Here is a 24,120-nt window from a genome sequence, read left to right as displayed (position 1 = left end):
AGGTAAGTATAAATAATAAAATAGTGAGCAAATACACAACACAGAAAATGAAGGAAAAAAAATAAACCCTCAGCATTTAGCATCATTTTCTAGTTAAGTTCCTTCATAATGTCTCAGAAACTCGGTCAGTGGCGACCATATTTCTTCAAAATTTAACCCCTTTCCTCTGACAATATAAGTGAGCTGTTCCAGTGCGATATCAGATGCCATCTCCTTCACCCACATGTGATTTGAGGGTACATCCATTTTTTTTTTCCCAGTACAGAGATATTAAGCGGCGGACCTGCAAGAGTTGAAAGTCAATCAATTTAAACTGTCTAGAACTAAAAACACAGTTCTTCAGATATTTACCCAACACATATTTTTGGCTCAACGGGTACATTTACTCCAACAATCCTAAACAAAATTTGCATGACTGATTTCCAGTATTGCTGTAATTTTGGACATTCCCATACACAGTGAAAGAGAGGACCTTTTCCATCTAAACATTTGCTACAGTTATCTGGGATATTGGGAAACCAATGATTCAATTTAACTGGAGTTATATAGGTTCTCATCAAACACTTACAGTGAAGGAGTTGCATTCTTGTATTAATTGATTGCTTTTGGGCTTTTAAACATGCAGTTTCCCAGTCTGTCTCCTGTATCTCCTCTTGAATGTCAGATCTCCATGCATCCAACCTATCGGTGGTAGATTCCTCTTCATGTGTTAATAAAGCAGCATAGAATAAAGAAATATGACCGCTCTAGATTTTGCAGTGTAAGGTTCTCTAAGTGTGACAGTGGTGGTTCGGATTCAATCTTAATTATTTTGACATAATGAAATGTTTATAAAAATGTTTCTTTGGAATGTTAGATGTACTTCATTTTAAGGAGCCTAACGTGGTTTTATGGCTCAAGGTGCGATCGCCTCCTTGTAGAGGTCAAGGGGCACAAGGAATTGTGAAAAGTGCAGTGATCAGTGGAGAAAGTGTAAGTTAAGTAAGAAAATGAACAGAAGCAGAAACGTCACCCGTGTGACGAATGCATCTGAAAAATGTGAAATTACAAGATTCAGTTCCACGTTTACAAACCACGCAGGCACACAAACCAACTCTTCAAATCATATTTTATTCAAATGATTTATTCACAGCAACGCATTAAAGTGGATGAAAATATATACTTTGCATGTTTTCAGATACAAATACAGTGAGCAAAAAAATGTAAACGTCAGTAGAGAGAAAATAGTGTGAAATACTCAGATGTGCAATACACATTTCTAACCTGCTGCCGGAGAACCACAACAACACTAACACCACTCTATACAATAACTTTACAGTTACATATTCAGGGTTTGTTTTTAATCTTTTCACCTTTAAATCAGCTGCTCAACAGCAACTCCACAACTTTCCAGTGATTGTCTCAACATTCATGCACTCAAAGTTCAATGTGTTCTGAAGATAAACAACCAAACCACAGCGTTTCCATTTAAAACATCTTTACAAACCATCAGATGTGTCTAAAATCACTCGGTGTGGGATTTCTGTAAGACCATGTGTCCACTGCACATATTTTATAGCTGCTGTTTGTGAATCCGTCAGTGACGCTGAATTAACTGCTGACGGAGCGACACGAGCTCTGACTGAGGCCCCGTTTACACGACACCGTTTTCATTTTGAAACGGTGTCGTTTTGATGCGTTTCGGCCTTCCGTTTACACGACAACGGAGTGAAAACGATGTGTTTCGGAAACGGGGTCCAGAGTGGAGCGTTTCAGAAACGCACCGGCTTGCATTCTCGTGTAAACGCTTGAAACCGGGGTGATTTGAAAACGGGTGACTCGCACATGCGCACTATGGTTGCGACGGCCACAGTTTTCCGCGCACGCGCAAATTGATAAACAGCACTCGCGGATTCACGAGTGCTTCTTGTGCTTTTCTCGTGTTTTTACCGTTTTGTAATTCCGCGTTGTGTGCCCCAGCAACCCAACCTCATTGTCAGTCCACACAAAACCTCTCACACTGGCCGTTTAGTAAGTAATGAACAATTGGCCGCGCTTCCTACTGTTTCCTACTTGCGTAAACACGTTTTGCAAAGAGAAAACCAACGCCAACTTGTGGCCTGGCATTGGAACTACATCGTTTCCATCGTTTCACGTGTCATCGTGTAAACGCAGATCGTTTCTGAAACGCTATCGTGTAAACGGAAGGCCGAAACGCATCAAAACAAACGTGGGGCCGAGTCAACACAGAGACGGAGGCTTACAGACTTCACAGGAAACGTTCACATGAACATAAAGAATTGTGCACATTCAGAGTGAGGAGGTCCAGTTGGTGTGAAATCAATAAACATTCTCAGTGAATTTGTATGCGTTCTGTTTCAAAATGGTAAACTCGATACATAATAAAGATTAGCCCTCAGTCTGAGTCACGAGACGTAGAGATGACGTCGCCGTGTACAGGTTACAACAACAAATAATCCACAGAACACAAACTCAAAACTCTTTTCTTCGCCATAATTTTAACACCTGTGATTTTCACTCGTCTTCACACGCTGACAGAAACATTAATGTTTCTAATCCAAACGTCCACACAGAGCTGCTAACAGCTAACAGTGATAAAAGCTGATCAACTCATTTCATCACACCGGCTGTTTCCCAGCACGCAGGACTCAGAGAGGTAAGACTCATATGAAATGTTTTTTTTACACTTGTCAGTAATTATACGAAAGGCGTTTCCTGGAAAGAAACAAAATCAGCTAAATATTTTATCTATTACCAAATTATTATTGTAAAAACTTGTTCATCACGTACGTTGTAGAGCCAAGTGATACGGGGTTTCTGGGGGTCAATGCAACAATGTGTTTCCAGAGCTAACAACTTCAGCGATGCTGCAGACACTGCTGAGAGGACTGTGAACACAGTCAGAGTCAACATGTACACTGATACCGATATATCTGTTAAACTGATATCAGCTGATTATATCAGGAGACCCACATATTCTTAGAACTGTAAGAAGTTGAACTGCACACTGAAGTGTGCAGAGCTGCATCAGATTTTTCATTATTTGATTAATCCATTCAAATTCAAACTAGTCCAGGCAGGCGTCTCCGTGGACAAGGAATGGAAGTGTGAATGAGACGGAGACACGTGGAAAGGTGAACATGCCAGTTGTAGAGATAGTCAAGGCAGGTAGTTTAAATACCTGGGGCCAACTGAAGTAAAGGACAGTGCACAAGAGAAGTGAAGAAAAGAGTGCAGGCTGGGTGGAGTGGGTGGAGATGAGTATCAGGGGTGATCTGTGAGAGATGTCGGTGAGACCTGCTGTGATGGACGGTTTGGAGACAGTGACGCTGACAAAAAGAGCTGGAGCTGGAGCTGCTAAGGTTTTCACTGGGAGAGACCAGGATGGACAAGATCAGAAACGAGTACATCAGAGCGAGAGCTCAGCTTCAGCATTTTGGAGTTAGAGAGGCTGAGATGGTTTGGACACGCACAGAGGGGGGTATGGTGACCCCTAAATGGAGCAGCTGAAAGAAGAAGATTCAAGTCAAATCAATCAGCAGCTATATTGGGAAGTGACTATTCTGATCAAATAATAGTAATGTGGTGGTTCCAGTTTCTTAAACGTAGCTCTGTAGCCCTCTGAGGTCTAAGTTATCATAGGCAGTAACCCTACAGTTTCTCCGTGTCAGGCAGAATGCCTGTTTTCATTGTTCCCTGATTCTTGAAAGAACAATTAAATAAAAACATAGAGGACATATTAGGGCTGGCTTCACTTAGTTAATTGGTATTAAATGACATGATTCTTTCCAGAAAACATCCTTAAAAAAAAAAAAAAAAAATCAGCACTAAATAGGAATTCGGATATCTTTGAACTGCAAAACATTCATGTTTGAACTAGTAAAACATGGAGATACAAGAGGGGAAGAGGACAGCCACAATCATTAAACACAGCATTTCTGCTTCTGTTCATGGTTACATGTTTGCCATGTTACTGATCTCTAGTTCTGCTATAAGACACTGCAGGAAAACCTGGATTCAGGCTAGAATTCTGATCAAGTAAACAAGCGTCAGCTGTCTTAAAAATATAAACAGTGATAAGACTGTAGTGATGCATTTTAGTGACTCTTACATTATTTCAGTGAAATGTTTTCAAAGTGCCTACTGTTGCATAATTACACCAAGAAGTTAGACTAAGATGATATTCTCTGGTTTCTATTCACTGAGCCTTTCGCTGAAATATGACAGATATGTGGAGGATTCACTGCACATTGTGTTAAAGCTGCAGGTTATTTAACAGAAGCTGCCCAAAGTTAAAAAAACACCAGCTAAACTCTGCACTACACACAGCTCCAACAGTTACCTGATCAAAATCAACGGATAAAAATACCTTAAATTTGTATTTTATTTGATAAACTGTGAGTTTCAGGCTTCTCCTAATCTAAGCTTAAGTCTTTATATCCAAAATACACAAATATCAAAAATATTTGGGCCTTTCTGCTGCCTCTCATCAAACTCTGAGTTGTAAACACACAACTGGCTTTGTTAGAGAAAACTGTAAAACAAAGATGTGCCTGAATAAAGATCTAAATCAAAGCAGAGCAGTGAGCTTTCTTTCATGCTGAGAAACTAAATACATTCAAAAGTGACGTGGAAGTGTTTTTGTAATATATATGTATAGAAAACCTAAGAAAGATTAAAATCTTTTAGAGCTCTCCTTTTCCCTTTGTTCACTCCCAGCACAGAAACAGAGAATCGGAGAAACGCAGCTGAGCCGTCTCATCTGAAACTGTTCGGGATGAGAAACCTGAACAGTTCCTGCAGATTCAATCTTTCCTGTCACGGAGAAAACTGACCCCCAAACTAAAGAAAGCTGGTTTTTAATAACTGCACCTTTTATAGTTACTTTGCTGGTTTGATCCAGGTTATCTGTCCCTCCAGACCAGTCAGATGATACAATGGAAATATATCATGCTTATATTACAGAGGAGCATAAATGGCCTTTAGTCTGCAAATAAATGACAGTGATAGTGAAAGTGGGTTTTTTTCCCTCTGACAGGACGCTGGAGCAACAAAACACAGTTCCTGCTGTCTCGTTGTTTTATTGTTAATAATTCTGTGTAATTTGGTATAAAGTGAAGACGTGGGTAGGCCTATACAACACCATCATAAGTCTTAAATCAACGTCCTGTACAGTTATTGCATAGATGACATTAACTAAAGGGCATGTTGAAGCATTTTAGCTCTTAAAGCTGCAGTTTTTGACCCTTTGAGGGCACCATGAGCAACCCTCCAGCTGTGTCTGTCTTCTGCATGCTACAGTTAGTTTTTTCTGTCAGGAGAGAGAGAAAGAGAGACGGGAAACCAGAACAACAAGGCTGTAAATACAGACAGATGAACACTGATGTTAAATTAGCATCTTCCGAAGGATGCTGCAGGTTTAGCTGATAACTCTCTGCTGGTCAGTGAGCAGACACATTCATGTAAAGCCTTGTTCCCACACTGTCATCTCATACGAGGAGTGACACGCTCCTCATTTTGTAACTGTGATGCTGCACAAAATGAGCATGAAATGATTTCAGGACAGAAGTCAACTGAAGCCAGCTAAGTAAAGTAAAAAAAAAAAACAACCAATGACATGCTTAAAAACTTCAGGACTAATACAGCAAATTTAAATCAAATCTCTTTCAAATTCATTGGACTTGTTAAATGTTATTTCAATACTGAAATCCCAAAGATATAGTAGTATGTAAAAATGACGTGCAGAATATATCTTAGTCACAGTTCTGTTAAATGAATTTAAGGGATCTGTACAGAATTCAATTAAAACTGTGGGTACTGCAGTATTAGGGGCCATGCGAAGCACCAAATTATAATGAACACACTCAGAGAGAAAGGAGAAATTGTAAACCTGTTGCTCATAAGGTATTTGAAACTATATCACCTGAATCTAAATCAGTAGCTCTGCCCACTTCTTCACTTTATTTGTCTGTTATTTCTCTGTCCACTAAGGAGACAGCCCAGCGAGCAGTGTTTTGTTATGGCCCGCTGTGACGGCTCTCTGTCTTGTTGATTCAAATGAAAAATCCTCCTGATATCTGCAAATAAGGAAACTTGGTATTCAGGGATCAAGGTGGATCCATCTCTACCTAAGCCGGGCGGAGAAACAGCGCATGTACTCTGTCATCCAACGGTCGTCCACCACCGTCAGCTGCGACCGCCTTATCTTCTCCAGGTCGGCAGATCGAGCCCGCCGGCGGTCCAGCTTGGAGATCCGCTTGTCGGACTCCCTCCGAGTCTGAACGCAGGCATCAGAAGTGTGACTCTGTGAGGAGAAACCAGAGAGAGGAGTCATTTCCGAAAGGTACACCAGTGTTTTATTATTAATGTTTGCAGAGTGTTCAGTGACACGGTTTCACTTCTCTGCTGTCCCGTTAATGAGGGCGAGCTGCTGTGGAGGACTCCTGCACTAACACAAGGAAAGGCTGAGGAAAAAGGCCCGATGTGCTACGTGTCTCTTCAAGTCAGCAAATCTCTCTCTTGAAATATAGTGGTTTTAAAATGAAAGTAGTATGCTTCCATGAGTACTGAGGTGTACATTTCATTGAAGTTTTTTTTTTAAAGGCTCTTAAAAAAGCAAGAGTATCTTCACTGAGACGAACACTCACATCATTGGGTGTCGTCTTGATCTCCATCTGTCGCTCGCTCCAGTCTAGACGACTGGACGGCCTCCGGTTCTCCTTCTCCTTGGTGCTGATCACCGGTGTGCTCTTCGCTCTCGGTGGTTTTCGGATCACAGCTGGTTTGTCGTCCTGGGAACTGTCTCGGTGTGCCTGCTCAGAGCGTGGGGTGCGGCGGCGATGGCGTCGTTGAGGTACCGGGTTTACCGGCTCCCCATCAGAAGACGCGGAGTCGGCTGGCCCATTGTCTGTTGCCGTGTCATCTGAGTTTCCGCTGTTTTTTGGAGCCACCGTTGCAGAGCTGCCACTGGCCTCATTCACACCATTTTCTACAACTGCTGCTTCACAAAACACACAGGAAACAGTGTGGGTTAAAGTCACAGACATCTCTCAACAAGTGGGCTGCAGAAAGTACTTTTTTCTTTATTTAAAATAATTTATAATTACTTTACAGTCATTTGATCAGATATCTGGCACAGGGTGATGGCTGAAGGACAGACAGATGATTTCTAAAGTCTGTCTAAGAATAATTGCTGTATTACAACCTCATGCACACTGTGCGTTTTAGATGACATAAGTGATATAGATATAGAAGCAAATACATCACACACGGTCCTGACTGCCTTATGCACCACACCGTGCCGCCCGAACTGGGTACAAAAAATGATTTATGTACCACTGAATACAGATGACATTAGACTGGAGAGAATGTCATGGATCACTTCCATTACTTAGAGTGATTGGCTGTGGTCTCACCTGCAAGGTCATGTGCCTTGCAAGTGACTGGAGGGTGGGGGCTGCAGGAGTCTGTGGCTGCCGCTTTGTGATGTCTGTGTGTGTGCCTTGTGGCCTTGGGGTGTGGAGCCTGGTGGGTGCTGGCCCTGGGCTGCTTGGCCAGGCTCTTCTCTGTGGGTCCGGGTGTGGGGTCTGGGGCCCTGGCACCGCCCATTTCCTGGGTTCACCTCTTCACTGCTCTCTGCCCCTCAATTTTATCTGCATCTTTGACATTGGGGCTTTGGGGGTGTGGAGCAGCACTGTTTACCAGCAGTCAGATGCTCATGCCACAACTGTCCGTTCACTTGCACATCAGGGGGAGGGTTGACATGGATGGGTGGTCTTTGTTCATTTATCTTTATATGTCGTTTCACAAATTAAGTGAAAAATTCTGCTTCATCAATACGTGCCATCGCTGGAAAGTTTGCTGTGTCTACTAACACAGCATTAAGAGCATGGAGGAGATTCCAGGAGACAGGCAGTTACTCTAGGAGACCTGGACAGAGCTGCAGAAGGTCCTTAACCCATCAGCAGGACTGGTATCTGCTCCTTTGTGCAAGGAGGAGCAGGATGAGCACTGCCAGAGCTACAAAATGACCTCCAGCAGCCACTGGTGTGAATGTCTCTGATCAGAAACAGACTTTATGAGGGAGGCCTGAAGAATGTGGCATGTCTTTGTTTCTAACACAGTCCATATCAATATAAATATCTAGCATGACTTTTTTTCCTATTGAGATTTTATGTGTTTTCAAAGTGTTCCTTTATTTTTCTGAGCAGGGTACTATTTAACCACTCGATGGAGCTGAATGACGCCACAGTTTCCCTGTGGAGCTGCACGGGGCTGCTGTGTCTGAATCTGTGTGAAAAAGCAAGTTGCCTAAATTTACAGACCTTTTATTTGCACTGTGAAATTCAGAGCTGTGATGAGCAGGTTTCCTGACACTTTCCTGTCTGAAATGCAGCCATGGAAAATGTCAAAGACACACAATACATCCTTTATCTCTGAGCTCAGTGTCTGAGCAGGAGGAAACAATCCCACCTGACTGCTGAGCCTTCGGTCCAAATATTTATGGCGCTGGTGTCTCCTGAGGCAAACCAGGCTTTGCGCCTCATACTGTGAAAGCGATGCTCACAAAGAATCACAATCAAATACCCTCTGTTAGATTACTCCAAACCTTTCCTGGAGACTAAAAAAAAAAAAAGCGCAAATGCAAACATAGTTTGGGGGATCTCAGGTCAACCCAGACTACATTTGACTTAATGTAGTATCATTTATCAGGGGTATAACTAAAGTTTATTCACTTATACAATTCATCTGATGATTGACTGTAATGATTATTTTTGTGTAAACTGTCAGAATAGAAAAATGAGGTTATAGCTACAACAGAAGCTCTGTGAGGCTGAACTGAGGCCTTTGAGCCACATGCAAACATCAACATGTCAGCCTCCTCACAATAACAAAGCTAACCAGCTAAGCTAAGCTACTTTAAACATGTTGACATGCTAAGGCAAAGTACAGCTGAGGCTTATGAAAATGTCATGACCTGATGGTAGCACCAGAAAAGATGCAAACAGCATCACCCTGAGAAGGACGGGGTGATGTCTCCTGATGCTTTTTCCACACATTTTGATGCCTCAGCTTCTGCCTGTTTTTTTGGAGCCTGAAGAGACCATATTTGGATGAGAGGGGAATGCTGTTATGAGCTAACGCTAGAAGGCTTGGCTAACAGAACCCTAAACCGTACAGGTACGACGAACAGACACAAATAGTTATAAATTAGTGCCAAGTAACAAATTAATAAAACACTAGAATGTAACTGAAACTCAGACCTCTTGAAGGTCTGTACTGAACAGCATGCTATATTATTAGTCACACAATTACATTAAAAATGGTCCTAAAGGCACCAACAGTACAAATATAATGGAGAGGTCCACTTCAATGACTCCAACTAGCAAAACTGATGCCTAAAAGACAAAGCCCACTGTGTCAGCACACCTGTCAATCAAATGGCCACCCCTACATTTAAGCTTTACCATTATTCAAATGAATGAGTTATAAAAAGATTCCCCCACAGCACAGTTGTTAGGAAGCTGGAAACAATCAAAAGAGGCCGAAACCCTTTTGGTACCATGCAGGAAAGCAGCTTTTGAAAGCTGTGGAGTTTTGAAGGCACTTTAACATGGCTCACTTTTGGAGCTAGCCTCAAGTGGCCACTCCAGGAACTGCAGTTTTTTAGGCTTGGTCATTATTAGAGGTGCAGCTAGTCAATTAATTGGTGGGTTGATTGACAAAATATTAATCACAGTCAGAAACTAATGATCATTTAATTTTTTTGCGCAGTTTTTGAGAAAATGTATACTTGCTATGACATAAAATCTGGGAAATCCAAGTCATATTCCATATTTTGTCCAATTAACAGGGAAAAACTTAATGTTTAGGATTTCTGTTTGATGAGCAGTTTCCTCTCACCTGTGGTTTGTGCAGCATCTACAACCGGAGCGTCCCCTTCCCCCACTTCAGTCTCTAAATCCTCAGATGACTGCTTTTGCCCAGGACTGGTCTTCAACTCCAACAGCCTCTGTTTGACCTCTGGGGATGTGGGCAGCAGTGGGAGGGACAGAGGAGCCACTTTGTTCCTGGTCAGTCTTGGTGTCGACCAGCCACTGGAGTCAGAGCCGCTGTCCCAGCCCTCCCAAAACCAGGGCTTGTGGGAATGCTCCATCACGCGTCGAGTCAGACGGTACTTCACGGAGTCCTCGTAGCATTTAGAAAACGTCTCCCATTTGGGGTCCCTGAACTTCTTCATATATTCTGTCCTCACTTTTTTGGTCACCATGGTTCTTGTTCTTCCTTGGTGCCAATCACTGCAAGAGAAAAAAAAAAGACATTAAATACTGACATTCAAAAAAGAAATAACTTCACCTAATCTAATCTCAGCATTAAAGGAAGTCCATACAAGTGACTCTCCTTACTAAATATCTCTAACATGTTGAAACAAATCTTCAATCTTTTCCTTGTTGTTCTTTTTCTTCTGGCTGCTCCCTTTAGGAGTCGGCACAGCCTGATCACCTGTCCCTTTTTCACCCTATCAGTAACATCCTCTTCTGTCACCCTAACCCTCTGCACGTCCTCCATCACTACATCTCTGAATCTTCTCTGAGCTCTTTAGACCTTTGAACTAAAGAAAAATACAAAATAAAGGGTGACACAGTTATTGTTTCAGCCTCCGTTGCTTCTGATCTGATTTAAAATAATTATAAAACTACATTTTTTTTCATGTAATAAAAATTTGAGCTTATAGTTGGGGGGGGGGGGGGGGGCACAAGGCGGTTTGAGTGTTTACAGGAGCAGCTCCATCCATTGTTGAACTTTTCCACTGTCAATACAGATGCTGTAAGTCTTCTTGTCTTTGTTCTGATAGGCAGTTGTATTTTCAAAGACACATTTGTCAAGAGTTTAACAAAGAAGCCTCAACCCCAGTTTTTAGAAGTATGTACACTGGAGTGTTTTTTTTCCCCCTCAAAACAGCCCTGAAAGACATCCTACAAGGAGAGTATCTGCAAAGGGAACATAAATATCTGGGCTGCTCTACAAAGGCCTGCTAGTTCCTAGTTGGTGGAATTGACCTAATGGCAAATGCAACAATATCTGGATGAAAGTGAAGTGGAATGAGTGTTACAGTTGCTTGTGAAAGGCTTTAACACATATTGATAAAAAAAAAAAAAAAAAAAAAGGAAAAAAAACACTTAAGCCTTAATACAAAAAAAAGGTTTAAAGTACTTATTGTAAAATAAATAGTTTAAAAACCTTCCACCATAACTACAGCTAACATCCATCCATCCATCCATTTTCTTCTGCTTATGCTTTTCAGGGTCGTGGGGGGCCTGGAGTCTATGACAGCTACCATAGGGTGAGAGGCAGGGTTCACCCTGTACAGGTCACCAGCCTGTCGCAGGGCCAACACAGAGAGACAGACAACATCCACACTCACATTCACACCTGTGGGAAATTTAGACTGAACACATTCTTATTTACTAGAACGTGGACAGTAGGAACAACTAAAAACAAATATTAAAAGTTAAAATAACAGCAACACACATCAGAAAAGGTTTTAACACAGCCACATGTAAAACACTGCCTCCTGGTGGTAAAAGTTTCAGTTAAAATTTACAGAAGGCAATTATAAAAAGTACCTTTAAGGATTAATACATTTTTAATTCCTTAAATCCACTTCTCTAAAAAGGTAAATTTTAAAAAAATGCAGCCCATTTATCTTGTCGACTTTTTCTTTTAACTTTCTGCGTCAGCTTCTCCTCTGAGCTCTGCTGGATGTTAACACTATGTTGCACGCAGCTCGACACACAGTGTCAGATTTCACTGTGGTTCAGATGTCCGTGACGAGAGTTTGATCGGTCTGTTCTTCTGCTGCCACACTAACAATGCTGTCACACTATTTTCTGCATTAGCACAAAGAAATGTTTTCCACAATCCTCAAAAGAGATCAAACAATGAACTATAAACATCTGCTTTACTGCCACAGAGAGTTTAGAAAAAAATTATTTACATCATTATACATGAATATACTATAGGATATGTGAGCCTCAATATAACCCAGCCTCCTGTAATGAGTCAGGTCAGGACAAAAACTGCAATACTTCATAACCCAAAAGTTCAATTTTTAGAAAACACTCACAGAAAAACACTAAACTAAATTTAACATAGTGAACTCTTCATATGAACGCACAGCCAGGTGGATGCTAGTGGTTACCATAGCATAACATCTGTCCATCCATCCAGTTATGCTGTTAGTTGCTGTATGTCACAGATGTGGGATAACCAGAGGTTATCACTGTTACCTCTGACATGAACTCATCTGTTCTCATTACACATTTATAAAGTTAATATTCTTCTAAATAGACATTTTTTTTTCCTTTTACTCTTTTTTTTAAATGCATCACAAATTATTCTTGCTTTGCCTCTTTATTACATATAAAGCTGTGGTCATATTCAGCAAGACTAGCAATTCAAACAAGTAACACTCCTTATTAATACAAACCAATCAGATAACGTCAAATCTAATAAACCCATCTCTTTCTTTCTCTCTCTCTTTTTTTTTTTTTAAACAGATTTACCTGCAACACTTGGTGACGTACCTTTGCCAGGTGTGATCTACCTGTAAGCCCCGCCCACCTCCCCTCCACATCAGATTACCTTGAGAGCAGAGGAGGATTGAGGCTTACTACAGCTTTACAACTGGCTGGACTACAGCCATTACTCACTCACACTACATGACCAGTTATATTCCGTCTATTTTAGTCTACACGCCTACACACACTTTCCTTTTTTTTTTCCCTTTATATTTAAATATATGTAACTTAAACTGAAAATAAACTACATCAATTATTGATCTCGTTAGCTGGCCTATATCTGATCTGAAGACAAAACCTGGTAAGTATATATTTTCAAGTCAACGTCCAATTATTGCATATTTCCTGATGTTTGTTTTTTTGGAACTGAAACACACACACTGTACGTGTCTCTTGTTTTGAAGGCTTTAATTCTCTCAGGCACACCCCAGCTCACCGTATTTTTGAAATATTTTAGCCTGTGAACACAGAGCCGAGCAAAAATGATATAGCTCCCGTGCATTTTGAAGTTAATAAATAGAATGAAGTGTGTAAACTTGAGATTTAAAACGACAAACCGAGAGAAAACAGGCTACAGCCATGTTCACAGCCGTGCTCCTCACCTGCCCGCTGCGTTCAGCTTCATTTGTAAAAACGGTGAGATTTAAATGCTCAGGCTAACGACTAAAGGCTGATTAGATATTAAAGTCAGAAATATATTTACTCACCAAGACCGTGGTCCACAGGGGTTCAGAAGTCTGATTTAAACCCCGTCTCTGAGACGGTGAGCATCGCTCTGCTTACTGACACCAAACACCGAGCTGAGTTAGCAAGCTCGCGACAACAAAACAATCGACTTCCGGCTTTGACTTTCAAAACAAGAGCCATAAACCGCCTTATGGACATGAACTCAAGAAGTTAATCATTAGAAAACGTTTACATTGCTTTTATTACTGCTTTGTGGTGCTTAAATAACTCATCTGGTCTCTTCTGGTTTGGACGGAGGTGATCATGGACAATTCAGCAGCTAAAAATATGAATCTCTCTCTTTGTTTTGTTTGAGATTACGACTTCGCAGAAATTTTCATAAGCAATACAGTAAGCTATCAGAGCTAGCCTTTTTGTGGCTTATGGTAATATAATGATTTGGGATTGAAGGTGAATTTGCCTTTCAGTTTAAAATGTACAATCCTGGAAGCATACAGAAGTACGAAGGCTGCAACAATGCCACAAACATGGATAAAATAACAAAAAATAAACTCAAAACCACTTCAAAGAGATGCACATAGATCACAAAGTGAAAGAACTGACTGTAGAGATGGAAAATGAAAATTAGCAGTTACTTAGAGTCTCAAACTGACCGCACATTACATCTGGGTCAGTTGTTAAAATGCAGATACGTGGAAGCAGGAAGAGTATAACAAAAAGCAAGATATTAAGTAAATATAAACATTAAACAAACCGAGGATCACAAAGAATAATTAAATAAACCAGAAGGTTCAAAAACTCAGATGTGAGGTAAACTGATCCAGGACCATGACACCACAGCCTGACTGGCCACAAAGACTTTGGCTAAAATTATAAGACCAAAAAGACACAGAATGAAAACGGTCCATCCATCTTTTCCTTTTACGGTTTGCTATCAGGCCTGAAATTTTTAAAACTTTTGTCTTAACTCTACTGATTTTGGAGTAACTTCGAGAACTAGGACCAAACCATTAAGTTCAGAGAGTCAGGAGCTTTATTTTGAAAGATACATCCTGTACCATCCCCAGTCTTGATGGTAGCATAACAGAACTGTAGTAGACTGATGCAGAATCAAATATGATTTTCCATGAAGACGCGGTCACCAGACTGCGCATGCGGATTCTGTCTCCATTTGTGCAGCCAACAGGTGAAACCTGGAAACCCGCTGAGAACACAAGGGCCGGACTTTAACTCATCAAACTAAATAAAATTAAATAAATGGTTATTTAGAACTGATCTCTTAAAGGGCCACTACACCTATTTTACGCATAAAGATTAGTGTCAGCCTGAGACACTAGTGCTACTTATAGTTGAAGTGTATCAGTAGAATTCAGCTGAGGGGGCACAGTGACATTATTGGGCGAGCCTGGACACCCCCCCCTCCCCCCAGGCCCGAGTGTAGTATGTTTGTATGGTTACTACAACACTTAAGAAAAAAAGAAAAAACTCTTTTCTTTGTCAATGTTATTAATGTTGCTTCCCAATTAAATATGTAAATGGTCTGGTTCTTATATATAGCGCTTTTCTACTCTACTGTAAGCGATTGGAGATGGGCGACCGTTGTTCGGCCATCCTCCAGCCCAGTCAGGAGCGGCTCTCCTTCACCTATCCGAGACCAGCCGCAGATCCACAGCGCCACGGCGTCACTGCATCTATGGAGGATTCAGTCATAATCCCACAGACGGTCGCTTCGCACCATTGGCTCCTCAAACAAGCACATACACCAAATGTCTGAACCTGCGGCTCCTCTCGTACCATTGCAATAACTCATCAGCAGGGTAAAACTGACCTGTCTCACGAAAGTGAGAAAGTCGGAAATTGGAAATCCAATGTTTTTCTGCCCTATTTTACTTCCACTTCACACTTAAAAGCATCTCCTTATATAGATGTAGAAGTGTAGAATAAAAGCGCTTGTGTGAATGGGTGAATGAAGGTGTGTTGTAAAAAGTGCTTCGTGTGCTCGAGTAGGAGAGTACTATATAAGAACCAGTCCATTTACCAATCAGGATTAATGGTTTACACTTGCACTTTTTTTTTTCCTGAGCCATTCCTGGGTGTTTTTAGCTGTGTGTCTTGGGTCATTACCCATGACTTGTGACTGAGACAAAGCTTTCTGACCTTGGGCAGCACATTTCGCTCCAGCATGCCTTGATCGTCTTGAGATTTCCATGTTCACTGCACAGATTAAAGACCCCCTGTGCCAGATGGAGCAAAGCAGCTCCAGAACATAACCGAGCCTCCTCCATGTTTCACAGTAGGTACTGTTCTTTTCTTCGTGTGCTTCATCTGTGAACACAGAGCTGATGTGATTTGCCAGAAAGCTCCAATTTTGTCCCATCTGTCCAAACTACATTTTTCCAGAAGCTTTATGGCTTCTCAACATGCATTTGGATTTCAACAGTGGTGTCCTCCTAGGTCATCTTCCACTAAGTCCACTTTGGCTCAAACAGTGATGGATGGTGCCATCTGACCCTGATGTACTTTGACCTTGGACTTCACCTCTAATCTCTTTGGAAGTTGCTTTGGGCTCTTTGGTTAACATTCATATTATCCATCTCTTCAATTAGTCATCGATTTTTATTCTTGTGGCCACATCCAGGGAGGTTGGCTACAGTCCCTTAAACTTCTGAATAACATGCAGCTGTAGTCACGGGACCATCAAGCTTCTTGGAGATGGTCTTGTAGTCTTTAATCTTTAACATGCTTGTCAGTAACTGATGTCCTGAGACAACGCTCTGCTTATGTCATGGTCCCAGGTCTGCGACCCTTTGTTTCTTAGTTTTCATGGACCTTTGTAGTTAGTTTGTCTTTGTGATCACGGTTTCATTGTTATATTGTTTCATGTGTTCCGCTTATGTATTCTTAGTTAAGATCCCAGTTGCTTTACACTTTGGTTCTCCCTGTTTTTCCCCTCCTTCCCTTTTTTGTGTGAATTCTCTTGTGTCCGTTTTCCCTCAGTGTGTCTGTCTCCCCGTGTAGTGTCAAGTTTGTGTTTCTGTTGTCCTGCCTTCTCGCTTTCTGTTTTATTTTGACAGTCCTGTGTCCGGTGTGGTTTGTGTTGAGTTTAGCTTCCTTTGTCTCGTTAGTGTAATACCGTTCACCTGCTCATTTGTTGGCGTCTTGTTGTGGCGTGATCTCTTCCTGTGTTCTCCATCTGCCTAGTGTTCCCTAGTTATTCCTCCCAGTTTAGGTTTGCTTTAGTTTTGTTTTCTGCCTTAGTTTGTGTTTGTTCAAATCTTGAGCCACAATAAAGACTCATTTTCCCTTTACCTTCGTGTGCCTGCCTCTGAGTCCTGCAACTGGGTCCTCACTCTCCACACGGTCTGCTTCCACGCACCATGACAGCTTAGCTTTCTGTGGTCCATGTTCAGTGTGGTTCACACTATGACACCAAACAGCACAGCAACCACTTTTCACCCTTTAAATAGGCAGCCTGACTGATTACAGGTGAGAAGACACCTGTGATGCTAATTACAGGACACACCTTAGTTTAACACGTCTCTGTGGTCAACTTATTTTCAATATTTTCTAGGGTTACCATCATTTTTGTCCAGGCTAGTTTCATTCATTTTGTTAAACCACAATTTAATATTAATTTTTCACTGGTTAATTTTCAGTACATTTTTATCTATTGTTACTTTTGTCAGTTTCAAGTTATTTCAGTCACTATTTGTGGGTTTTTGTTTCATTAACGGAAGGGTACCGACAATGTTGTCATGTCTCTCTGCAAATATATAATTTTTCACAAGTTTCTTGTGTATGTGAAGAATAAAGTGCAGAATATAATGGAAAAAAATAGAAAAGACCAGTAAAATTATCCAGAAACGTATCTGAAAATATTCAGAACCAGAATGAGCAGACAGCAGTTATTTGTGAAAAATGATTTGGCTTTTATTTGCTTTGATGTTGTTTCTATTTTGGTCTTTTTGTTATCATTTGTTTTTTTCATTCGGTTGGTCGGAGTTGGAGTGTGTTGTACCTCGAAGCCAACGCTCACATATGGACAGCAATCTTCATTTACATTCACAACATGACATACATAAAACAAAGAATAAATAACTTATGTACATGTTAGATGCCACATGATCTGTGATGGTGGAAATCAAACATCTCTCTATGAGAGGATGAAGTTTCAGAGTCCTGGGACAGCAGCATCTAACTGCTCTGGTTCCTGAACACTTTGGACACATCATGTTTAGAAGCACTTGCGGTGGACGATGCTGGGGCCGGCTTCATCGTACTCCTGCTTGCTGATCCACATCTGCTGGAAGGTGGAGAGGGAGGCCAGGATGGAGCCACCAATCCAGACTGAGTATTTACGCTCAGGGGGGGCAATGATCTGCACAGGAAGAAGAAAATAAGACAAATGTTATTGCCTGCTAGCGCCTCAGATATTCTGATCATATTATGTAAAGCAAAGACAGACAAGATAATGAGGATCTTCTGCTACTTCACCTGCTTTTAAATCTAACTCTTTGTCTCTAAGGGGCTTACAGGGGATGTTTTAAAATGTTTGAGCAGTGTTTTAGCTATCACATATGGGGCTAATTTTCAGGTGTCTCTTGTGAAACTTTCCATAACTGTCCAAATGTAATCACGTTGAGTTGAGTCATATAATCTGTCTTCTGTCAGTGAGTGTTAGCTCTTGTACCTTAATCTTCATGGTGCTGGGAGCCAGAGCTGTGATCTCCTTCTGCATGCGGTCAGCAATACCAGGGTACATGGTGGTGCCGCCGGACAGCACGTTGTTGGCATAGAGGTCCTTACGAATGTCAATGTCACACTTCATGATGCTGTTGTAAGCGGTCTCATGGATACCAGCTGACTCCATACCTGTTCAGGTGCACAGCAGAGAGTTTCAGGTTAAACACAAGGAAATGACAACATCATATTTCAAAGGAAAGTATTACACTGTCTCAGACGAATACGGTTGATACTACACACCGATGAAGGAGGGCTGGAAGAGCGTCTCGGGGCAGCGGAAACGCTCATTGCCGATGGTGATAACCTGACCGTCAGGCAGCTCGTAGCTCTTCTCCAAAGAGGAGGAGGAGGCAGCGGTGGCCATCTCATTCTCAAAGTCCAGAGCAACGTAGCAAAGCTTCTCCTTGATGTCACGCACAATCTCACGCTCAGCTACAAACAGAAAGCAGACGTGATAATTCAAACTGCTCCACTGGCAAGCATTTTTTGGACACACAACTTAGAAAAAGGATGAATAGAATATTTTTATCTGAGAGGAAAAGAGGTAATGCCTAAATTTAAACTGTTTGGCTTTATTTTGTGCCATTTTACCTGTTGTGACGAAGGAGTAGCCGCGCTCCGTCAGGATCTTCATGAGGTAGTCTGTGAGATCCCGACCAGCCAGGTCCAGACGCATGATGGCGTGAGGCAGCGCATAACCCTCGTAGATGGGCACGTTGTGGGTCACACCATCACCCGAGTCCAGCACGATACCTGAGAGCGGACACAGAAAAGTTATAGAGAGGCAGAGGTTTCTACATCAAGTCTGTGACGAATCACGTGAAAAGGTGCAAGGAAACAGTGCTGTTTGTTTATTTCACTGATAGAGAAGTTACTGCCAGCCAACACTGTTTTTCACAGGCCAGAAAGACACCTTCAAGTCCGAGAACAGCCCCAAAACATCCAGTTTACATTAAACAAAATGAGGAAAAGCACTGCAGGAATCAGTTATTTGTTTCAGCTGTACAGTACCCTCCACAGTGTTTGGGACAAAGACACAATTTTTGTAGTTTTGCCTCTGTACGCTACCACAATGGACTGCAAATCATGCAATCAATATGCGACTGAAGTGCAGATTTTCAGCTTTAAATCAAGAGGTTTTACAAAACTTTTCCATAAATTGTTTAAGAATTACAGCCCAATACACAGTCCCCCATTTACAGAGGAGCAAAATGAATGGGGAAAAAAAGGCCTGAAAAGCAAAAGAAAACAACTAAAGTACATGATGACAGAATTACTTCCATGGTTAATAAAAACAACTTTACAACATCTAAGTGAGTCAAGAACACACTTGAGGAGGCACAAGTGCTGTAAGACCTCTTGAGTTAAAGTTGAAAGTCAGCACTTCAATCACATATTGATTAAAATCCACTGTGGTGGTGTACAGAGGCAAAACTACAGAAACTGTGTCTTTGCCCCAAACATCATGGAGGGCACTGTATAATCAGCAAATAATTTTGGTGATCAAGTACCAGTCTAATATTGATATATGAGGGGAAAAAAAGTACTAAATACTCCTTTCTTAACGAAATGGAAAACTGTATTTCTGTGCAGCTCAGACTCACCAGTGGTACGGCCGGAAGCATAGAGGGACAGCACAGCCTGGATGGCCACATACATGGCAGGCACATTGAAGGTCTCAAACATGATCTGGGTCATCTTTTCTCTGTTTGCTTTGGGGTTGAGGGGGGCTTCAGTCAGCAGGGTGGGGTGCTCCTCGGGAGCCACGCGGAGCTCGTTGTAGAAGGTGTGGTGCCAGATCTTCTCCATGTCATCCCAGTTGGTGATGATGCCGTGCTCAATGGGATACTTTAGGGTCAGGATGCCTCTCTTGCTCTGGGCCTCATCACCCACGTAGGAGTCTTTCTGGCCCATACCGACCATCACACCCTGTCGAGGGGAACAAAGTAGGTGAGGTCTGATACATATTTTTTTTTAACTGTGAGAATTTCTGTATGCAGCACTGTTTTTTCCAGATTTATTATATCCTGTTATTTATTTATGTTTGTATTTAATTTGTTGTAATAGTGAGTCCAACAGTCTCACACAGCCATTTCTCTGCAAAGATCTTTGGCCTGTGGCGCTAAAAAAAAAAAAGTAAAAATCAGGGCTCAGATACAGTGCAAGAAGTGAGCACATAAGAAAAAGAGAAGAGACAGTTTTTCCCTTTTTTTTGTGAAGCTTTTTGCCCTTACATACCTGGTGACGGGGGCGGCCGACGATGGAGGGGAACACCGCCCTGGGAGCATCATCTCCAGCGAAACCAGCCTTCACCAGGCCAGAGCCATTGTCGCACACAAGGGCGGTGGTCTCATCGTCGTCACACATGTCTGCGGATTCTGGAGGAGAAAGTCAGATGTGATGAATTTCGGCATAACAAGATGACTCTACAGCACTTAACACAGTTAGATATGAATGTGATTTTCTCTTAATAATCATTTTAGCCCCAATACTTCAGCCTTAACAACTCAATACTTAAACTTTCTATATGTAAAAGTGGACAGACCCTGTAATAAAGTTGTAATTTAATATGTCATCACATGTTAATAAGGAGTATCCTGAGTAGTGTCAGGTTGTTTTTTTTTTTTTATGTTTTGTTGTCATTTTTATTGTGACTAAAAACACAATTGTGGCTAAAGTTTTAAATCTTACAGTCCTAGGCTAACTGTAATTCCAGCAGTGTTTGTGTTGGAATTACTTTTGTTTTCTCCATCCATCCATCCATCCATCCATCCATCCATCCTCTTTTTGGTTTCTTTCTTGTTATATTGTTTTTCTGGTTTGAGATTAGTTATTATTATAATTTTACTAAAATTAGCTGCATGACAAAAAAAAAAAAAGAAAGAAAGAAAAAAGTGTATGACACTTTTCTACCATCAACTTTTCTGTTCTATTTAAGCAGTGTGAATAATCACATGCTAATAACTATAACTCCATCATCTTAAATATCCTCTCTCAGGCAATGTTTGGATCGTGTCATAACAGTTTACACAACCTTCCATGACATGAAGTCATGAAGCTGCGAACAGAAATGCCATTAAATCCCAGTTAGTGCAATGATGCCTTCAGATGTTCCCCATAAACCTCAAAATCTGACTTTTGATTTCTTGGTATTCATTATAGTGCCCTTGTAATCATCCTTTAAAAGTTGGCTTAAAAAGTATACCTGTTTCTGCTGGATTCAGGGTTTTTATTCACTACTGAACAGTGTAAAAGCACTAACAGGGACTGAGAACTTGGTTGCTGCTCCAGGGTGTGTCAGTTGACGTACTTATATGATAAATATTATTACTTGAAAAGACAATTCCAGTTTTCTTAGACTATTTGTTATTATCGTGTTTTCTCATAAAGCGTTAAAATACACTACGTATCCAAGCTGTTATGACATTAGTGCAGAATTTCCGACAGCATTTGAACACAGCAGATCTAGGCTACCTGTCACAACAAAAGCTGAGCCTGAGCAGGTTGTGGTTCACTGCCAGCTCCCTTCACTTAACCGCTAAATCCAGATTATTCTCCATCTGTCTCATTCACTTAACCTAGCAACAAGCCAGTCTCCATTAACAGTAACTCCAGCTAATTACTGCAACAACTTTTACCATCCCTCCACCTGGCCACCCCTCTCCTCCAAGCCGCTTACCTCTGCGTGTCTCCGGCTGTCACTGAACTTTAACTGCTGCTGGTTCCAGCTGGTGGGGTGACCCGCTGCGACCACCGCGGTCCTTATATACACCTTCTCCTCCATACCACCCGGAGAGTTATTTTTTTCTCCTTCTTCTCAGCGGACGGCGGTTTGGAATGTCCGAGTATTCGATAGGAATTCAGCCGGCCGTTCGTCCATATTTGGTCGCGCGCGAGGGCCGTCTCATGCGTGCATGTAGAGACTCGCGGCCCGGCTGGGCCATATATGGACAGGAAGTCCCCGCGAGGCTACCGCGGAGCGCACGAGCCCGTGTATGGAGCGAGACCGTCCCCTGTAGAATAATTGCTACAACTGCCTCACACAAGTGCACAGAGCATGCATACACACACACACACACCGTTTAGTACTTAAAGATTTTTAATAGTTTATCTTGTTTTATTAGTATTTTAACAGGGGACTGGAGGGGAAATAAAGATTTCGTTTAAAGAAAGTACAGTTAAAGCACTGAGGTGAATTACAGTACAGTGGTTCACTGAGTTAAGGTGAAATATCAGTTTAAGCAAAAGTCCAATAAGAAGTGAAAATCTCAGCTGAAGTTGAAGCATTGATGATAAGAAAAATTTTGAGCACTCAGAAATATAACTCGCATTGTTTCAAAATACGTCTTCTTCCATACCTATATATATTGAAGGAAATGATGCTGAGCAAGATGAAATGGAAGTGACAGTTAAAACACAGAAAACAAAAAGCACATTAAAAGAAAACTGGAAGAAGCTGAAATTAAAAGCTCAACGATGCTGTCAAGCAGCTGAATTATCACAGGAAGTGTGATTTTTTTTTTTAAATAAGGAAGTGTGAAATCTTTTTTTTTTAAATAAGGAAGTGTGAATTCTAAACGGAAGTAGCAGTGCATACTTATTTTCTGTTTGCATAATTTCAAGTCTTTAAATCCTGCGATTTCTGTGAAATCAATATTGTGTTAAAACATGAAAAAGTAAAAAAGGTTGCTGTAAACGTTACAGTAACCTACAGGCAGCTGGATACCAGTAAGTATTTTCACTGCTTTTTTCTTTGAATGGCCCCTCCCACTGAGCACTCAGAGCACTTAGGATGCTCCACATCAGTTACCCATTCACATGCCCCTTTATTCTGTGCACTTTAAGCACTTTTTTAGCCATCATACACACACCAATGAGTGCATCGGGGCAATATGGGGTTCAGTATGTCACCTAAGGACACTTCACCGTACAGGCTGGAGGAGATGGGGATTAGCAGATGACCCATTCTACCTCCTGAGCTGCCCCTAAATTTAAAATCTAATGAGAATAAAAACAATCTGTTAATATAACAATCAAACCTAATCGTGGTCATTACTGTTAGAAATGTATATACAGCTTGTTGATGACTTTAACAACCCGAGATTTGTCCAGGTTTGTTCAGATGTATGTTTCTCAGTTTGAACTTCTACACACAAGCAGCGGACCTTCATTGGTCTGCTTTTAGAAAGAAGAAGGTCAGGACCTCCAACAGATTGGACAGCTGCAAACTGAGACAAAAATCCTCAGAGGGACAAAAACTGAGCCAGTAGTCCTGGCAGTGTTTATCCAAGTGTTAACTGAGCTCCGCTGAGGTGTCAAGATTCACGGGAACCCGGCCAGTTTTTAAATGGATGATGACCCGACACAAGACTGTAGTCATGAATCCAAAGAGGGAGAAGATATCACTCGAACATTTGGCATTAAAATGCTTCACTCTTACAGACAGTACCCAGACAAACATGTCGAGCGTGTTGACAAAGTGAATGAATTAATAAAACTGGAATGTGGAACAACTGAACACGAAAATGATGAGCTGAAATATGCTAAAAAGTTCCATGGAAAAGCTCAAATGATCCCTAATGTTATGTTAGTCATCTACTGAAAATAAGAGCATCACATAAAAGAATTGAAAATCAGCGCTGACTGAAGCCCAGCTCTAGTTTGTGGGTTAACTGAATGTCACACAAAGCAAAAGGAGCAAAAGGAGTTAAATGGTCAAAGTTCAAGAATAAAGCAGAATCAGAGAAAATAAATTAACTTTATTGAAGCTGATTACAGATGTCTTCATTTTGAAATGCTGCTGCCGTTTATGACATTAAAATATTAAAGGACACAGAGATGGCAGCTGAAGCAAACGGCTGGAACAGCTGGAACTGAAATGAGTTTAAGGTGGAAGATCAAATCTGACTCAAGAGTTCAAATAATATGCATAGAAAGAAGTCATTTGAAAACAATGAAAGGAGCTGAAGTGATCATGAGCCTGATCCCAGCTGCCATGGGCTGAGAGGCAGGGTACACCCAGGACAGGTCACCTGTTGCGAGGCCAGCACAGAGAGACAGACAACCATTCACACCTATGGGCAATTCAGAATCACCACCTAAGCTGATC

General features: G+C 41.4%; 2 protein-coding genes across 4 annotated transcripts; both read right to left on the bottom strand.

Moving 5' to 3' along the window:
* Positions 1-1,817: 1,817 nt before the first annotated feature.
* On the bottom strand, positions 1,818-13,434 carry ccsapa (centriole, cilia and spindle-associated protein a). Of its 3 annotated transcripts, none has more exons than XM_030742274.1 (4): positions 13,289-13,434; positions 9,904-10,298; positions 6,648-7,000; positions 1,818-6,304 (listed from the first exon to the last, which is right to left on the bottom strand). In XM_030742274.1, exons 2-4 carry the CDS (start codon positions 10,268-10,270, stop codon positions 6,125-6,127), a joined length of 900 nt encoding a protein of 299 aa, XP_030598134.1. In that variant the 5' UTR covers positions 10,271-10,298; positions 13,289-13,434; the 3' UTR covers positions 1,818-6,124. The 3 variants fall into 3 exon arrangements, with proteins under 3 accessions (XP_030598134.1, XP_030598153.1, XP_030598144.1); XM_030742293.1 differs by having other exon boundaries at positions 6,648-6,994; XM_030742284.1 differs by having other exon boundaries at positions 6,648-6,997; positions 13,289-13,432.
* Positions 13,435-17,186: 3,752 nt separating this feature from the next.
* acta1a (actin alpha 1, skeletal muscle a) lies at positions 17,187-21,911 on the bottom strand. Its single transcript, XM_030727433.1, has 7 exons — positions 21,691-21,911; positions 20,250-20,389; positions 19,616-19,940; positions 18,603-18,764; positions 18,252-18,443; positions 17,959-18,140; positions 17,187-17,646 (listed from the first exon to the last, which is right to left on the bottom strand). Exons 2-7 carry the CDS (start codon positions 20,376-20,378, stop codon positions 17,503-17,505), a joined length of 1,134 nt encoding a protein of 377 aa, XP_030583293.1. The 5' UTR covers positions 20,379-20,389; positions 21,691-21,911; the 3' UTR covers positions 17,187-17,502.
* Between the last annotated feature and the right edge of the window lie 2,209 nt (positions 21,912-24,120).

Source organism: Archocentrus centrarchus, chromosome 1, assembly GCF_007364275.1.
Source record: "Archocentrus centrarchus isolate MPI-CPG fArcCen1 chromosome 1, fArcCen1, whole genome shotgun sequence".
NCBI classification, from domain to species: domain Eukaryota; kingdom Metazoa; phylum Chordata; class Actinopteri; order Cichliformes; family Cichlidae; genus Archocentrus; species Archocentrus centrarchus.
Note: the sequence above shows the minus strand (reverse complement) of the source record. Positions and strands in the feature narration are given on the sequence as shown.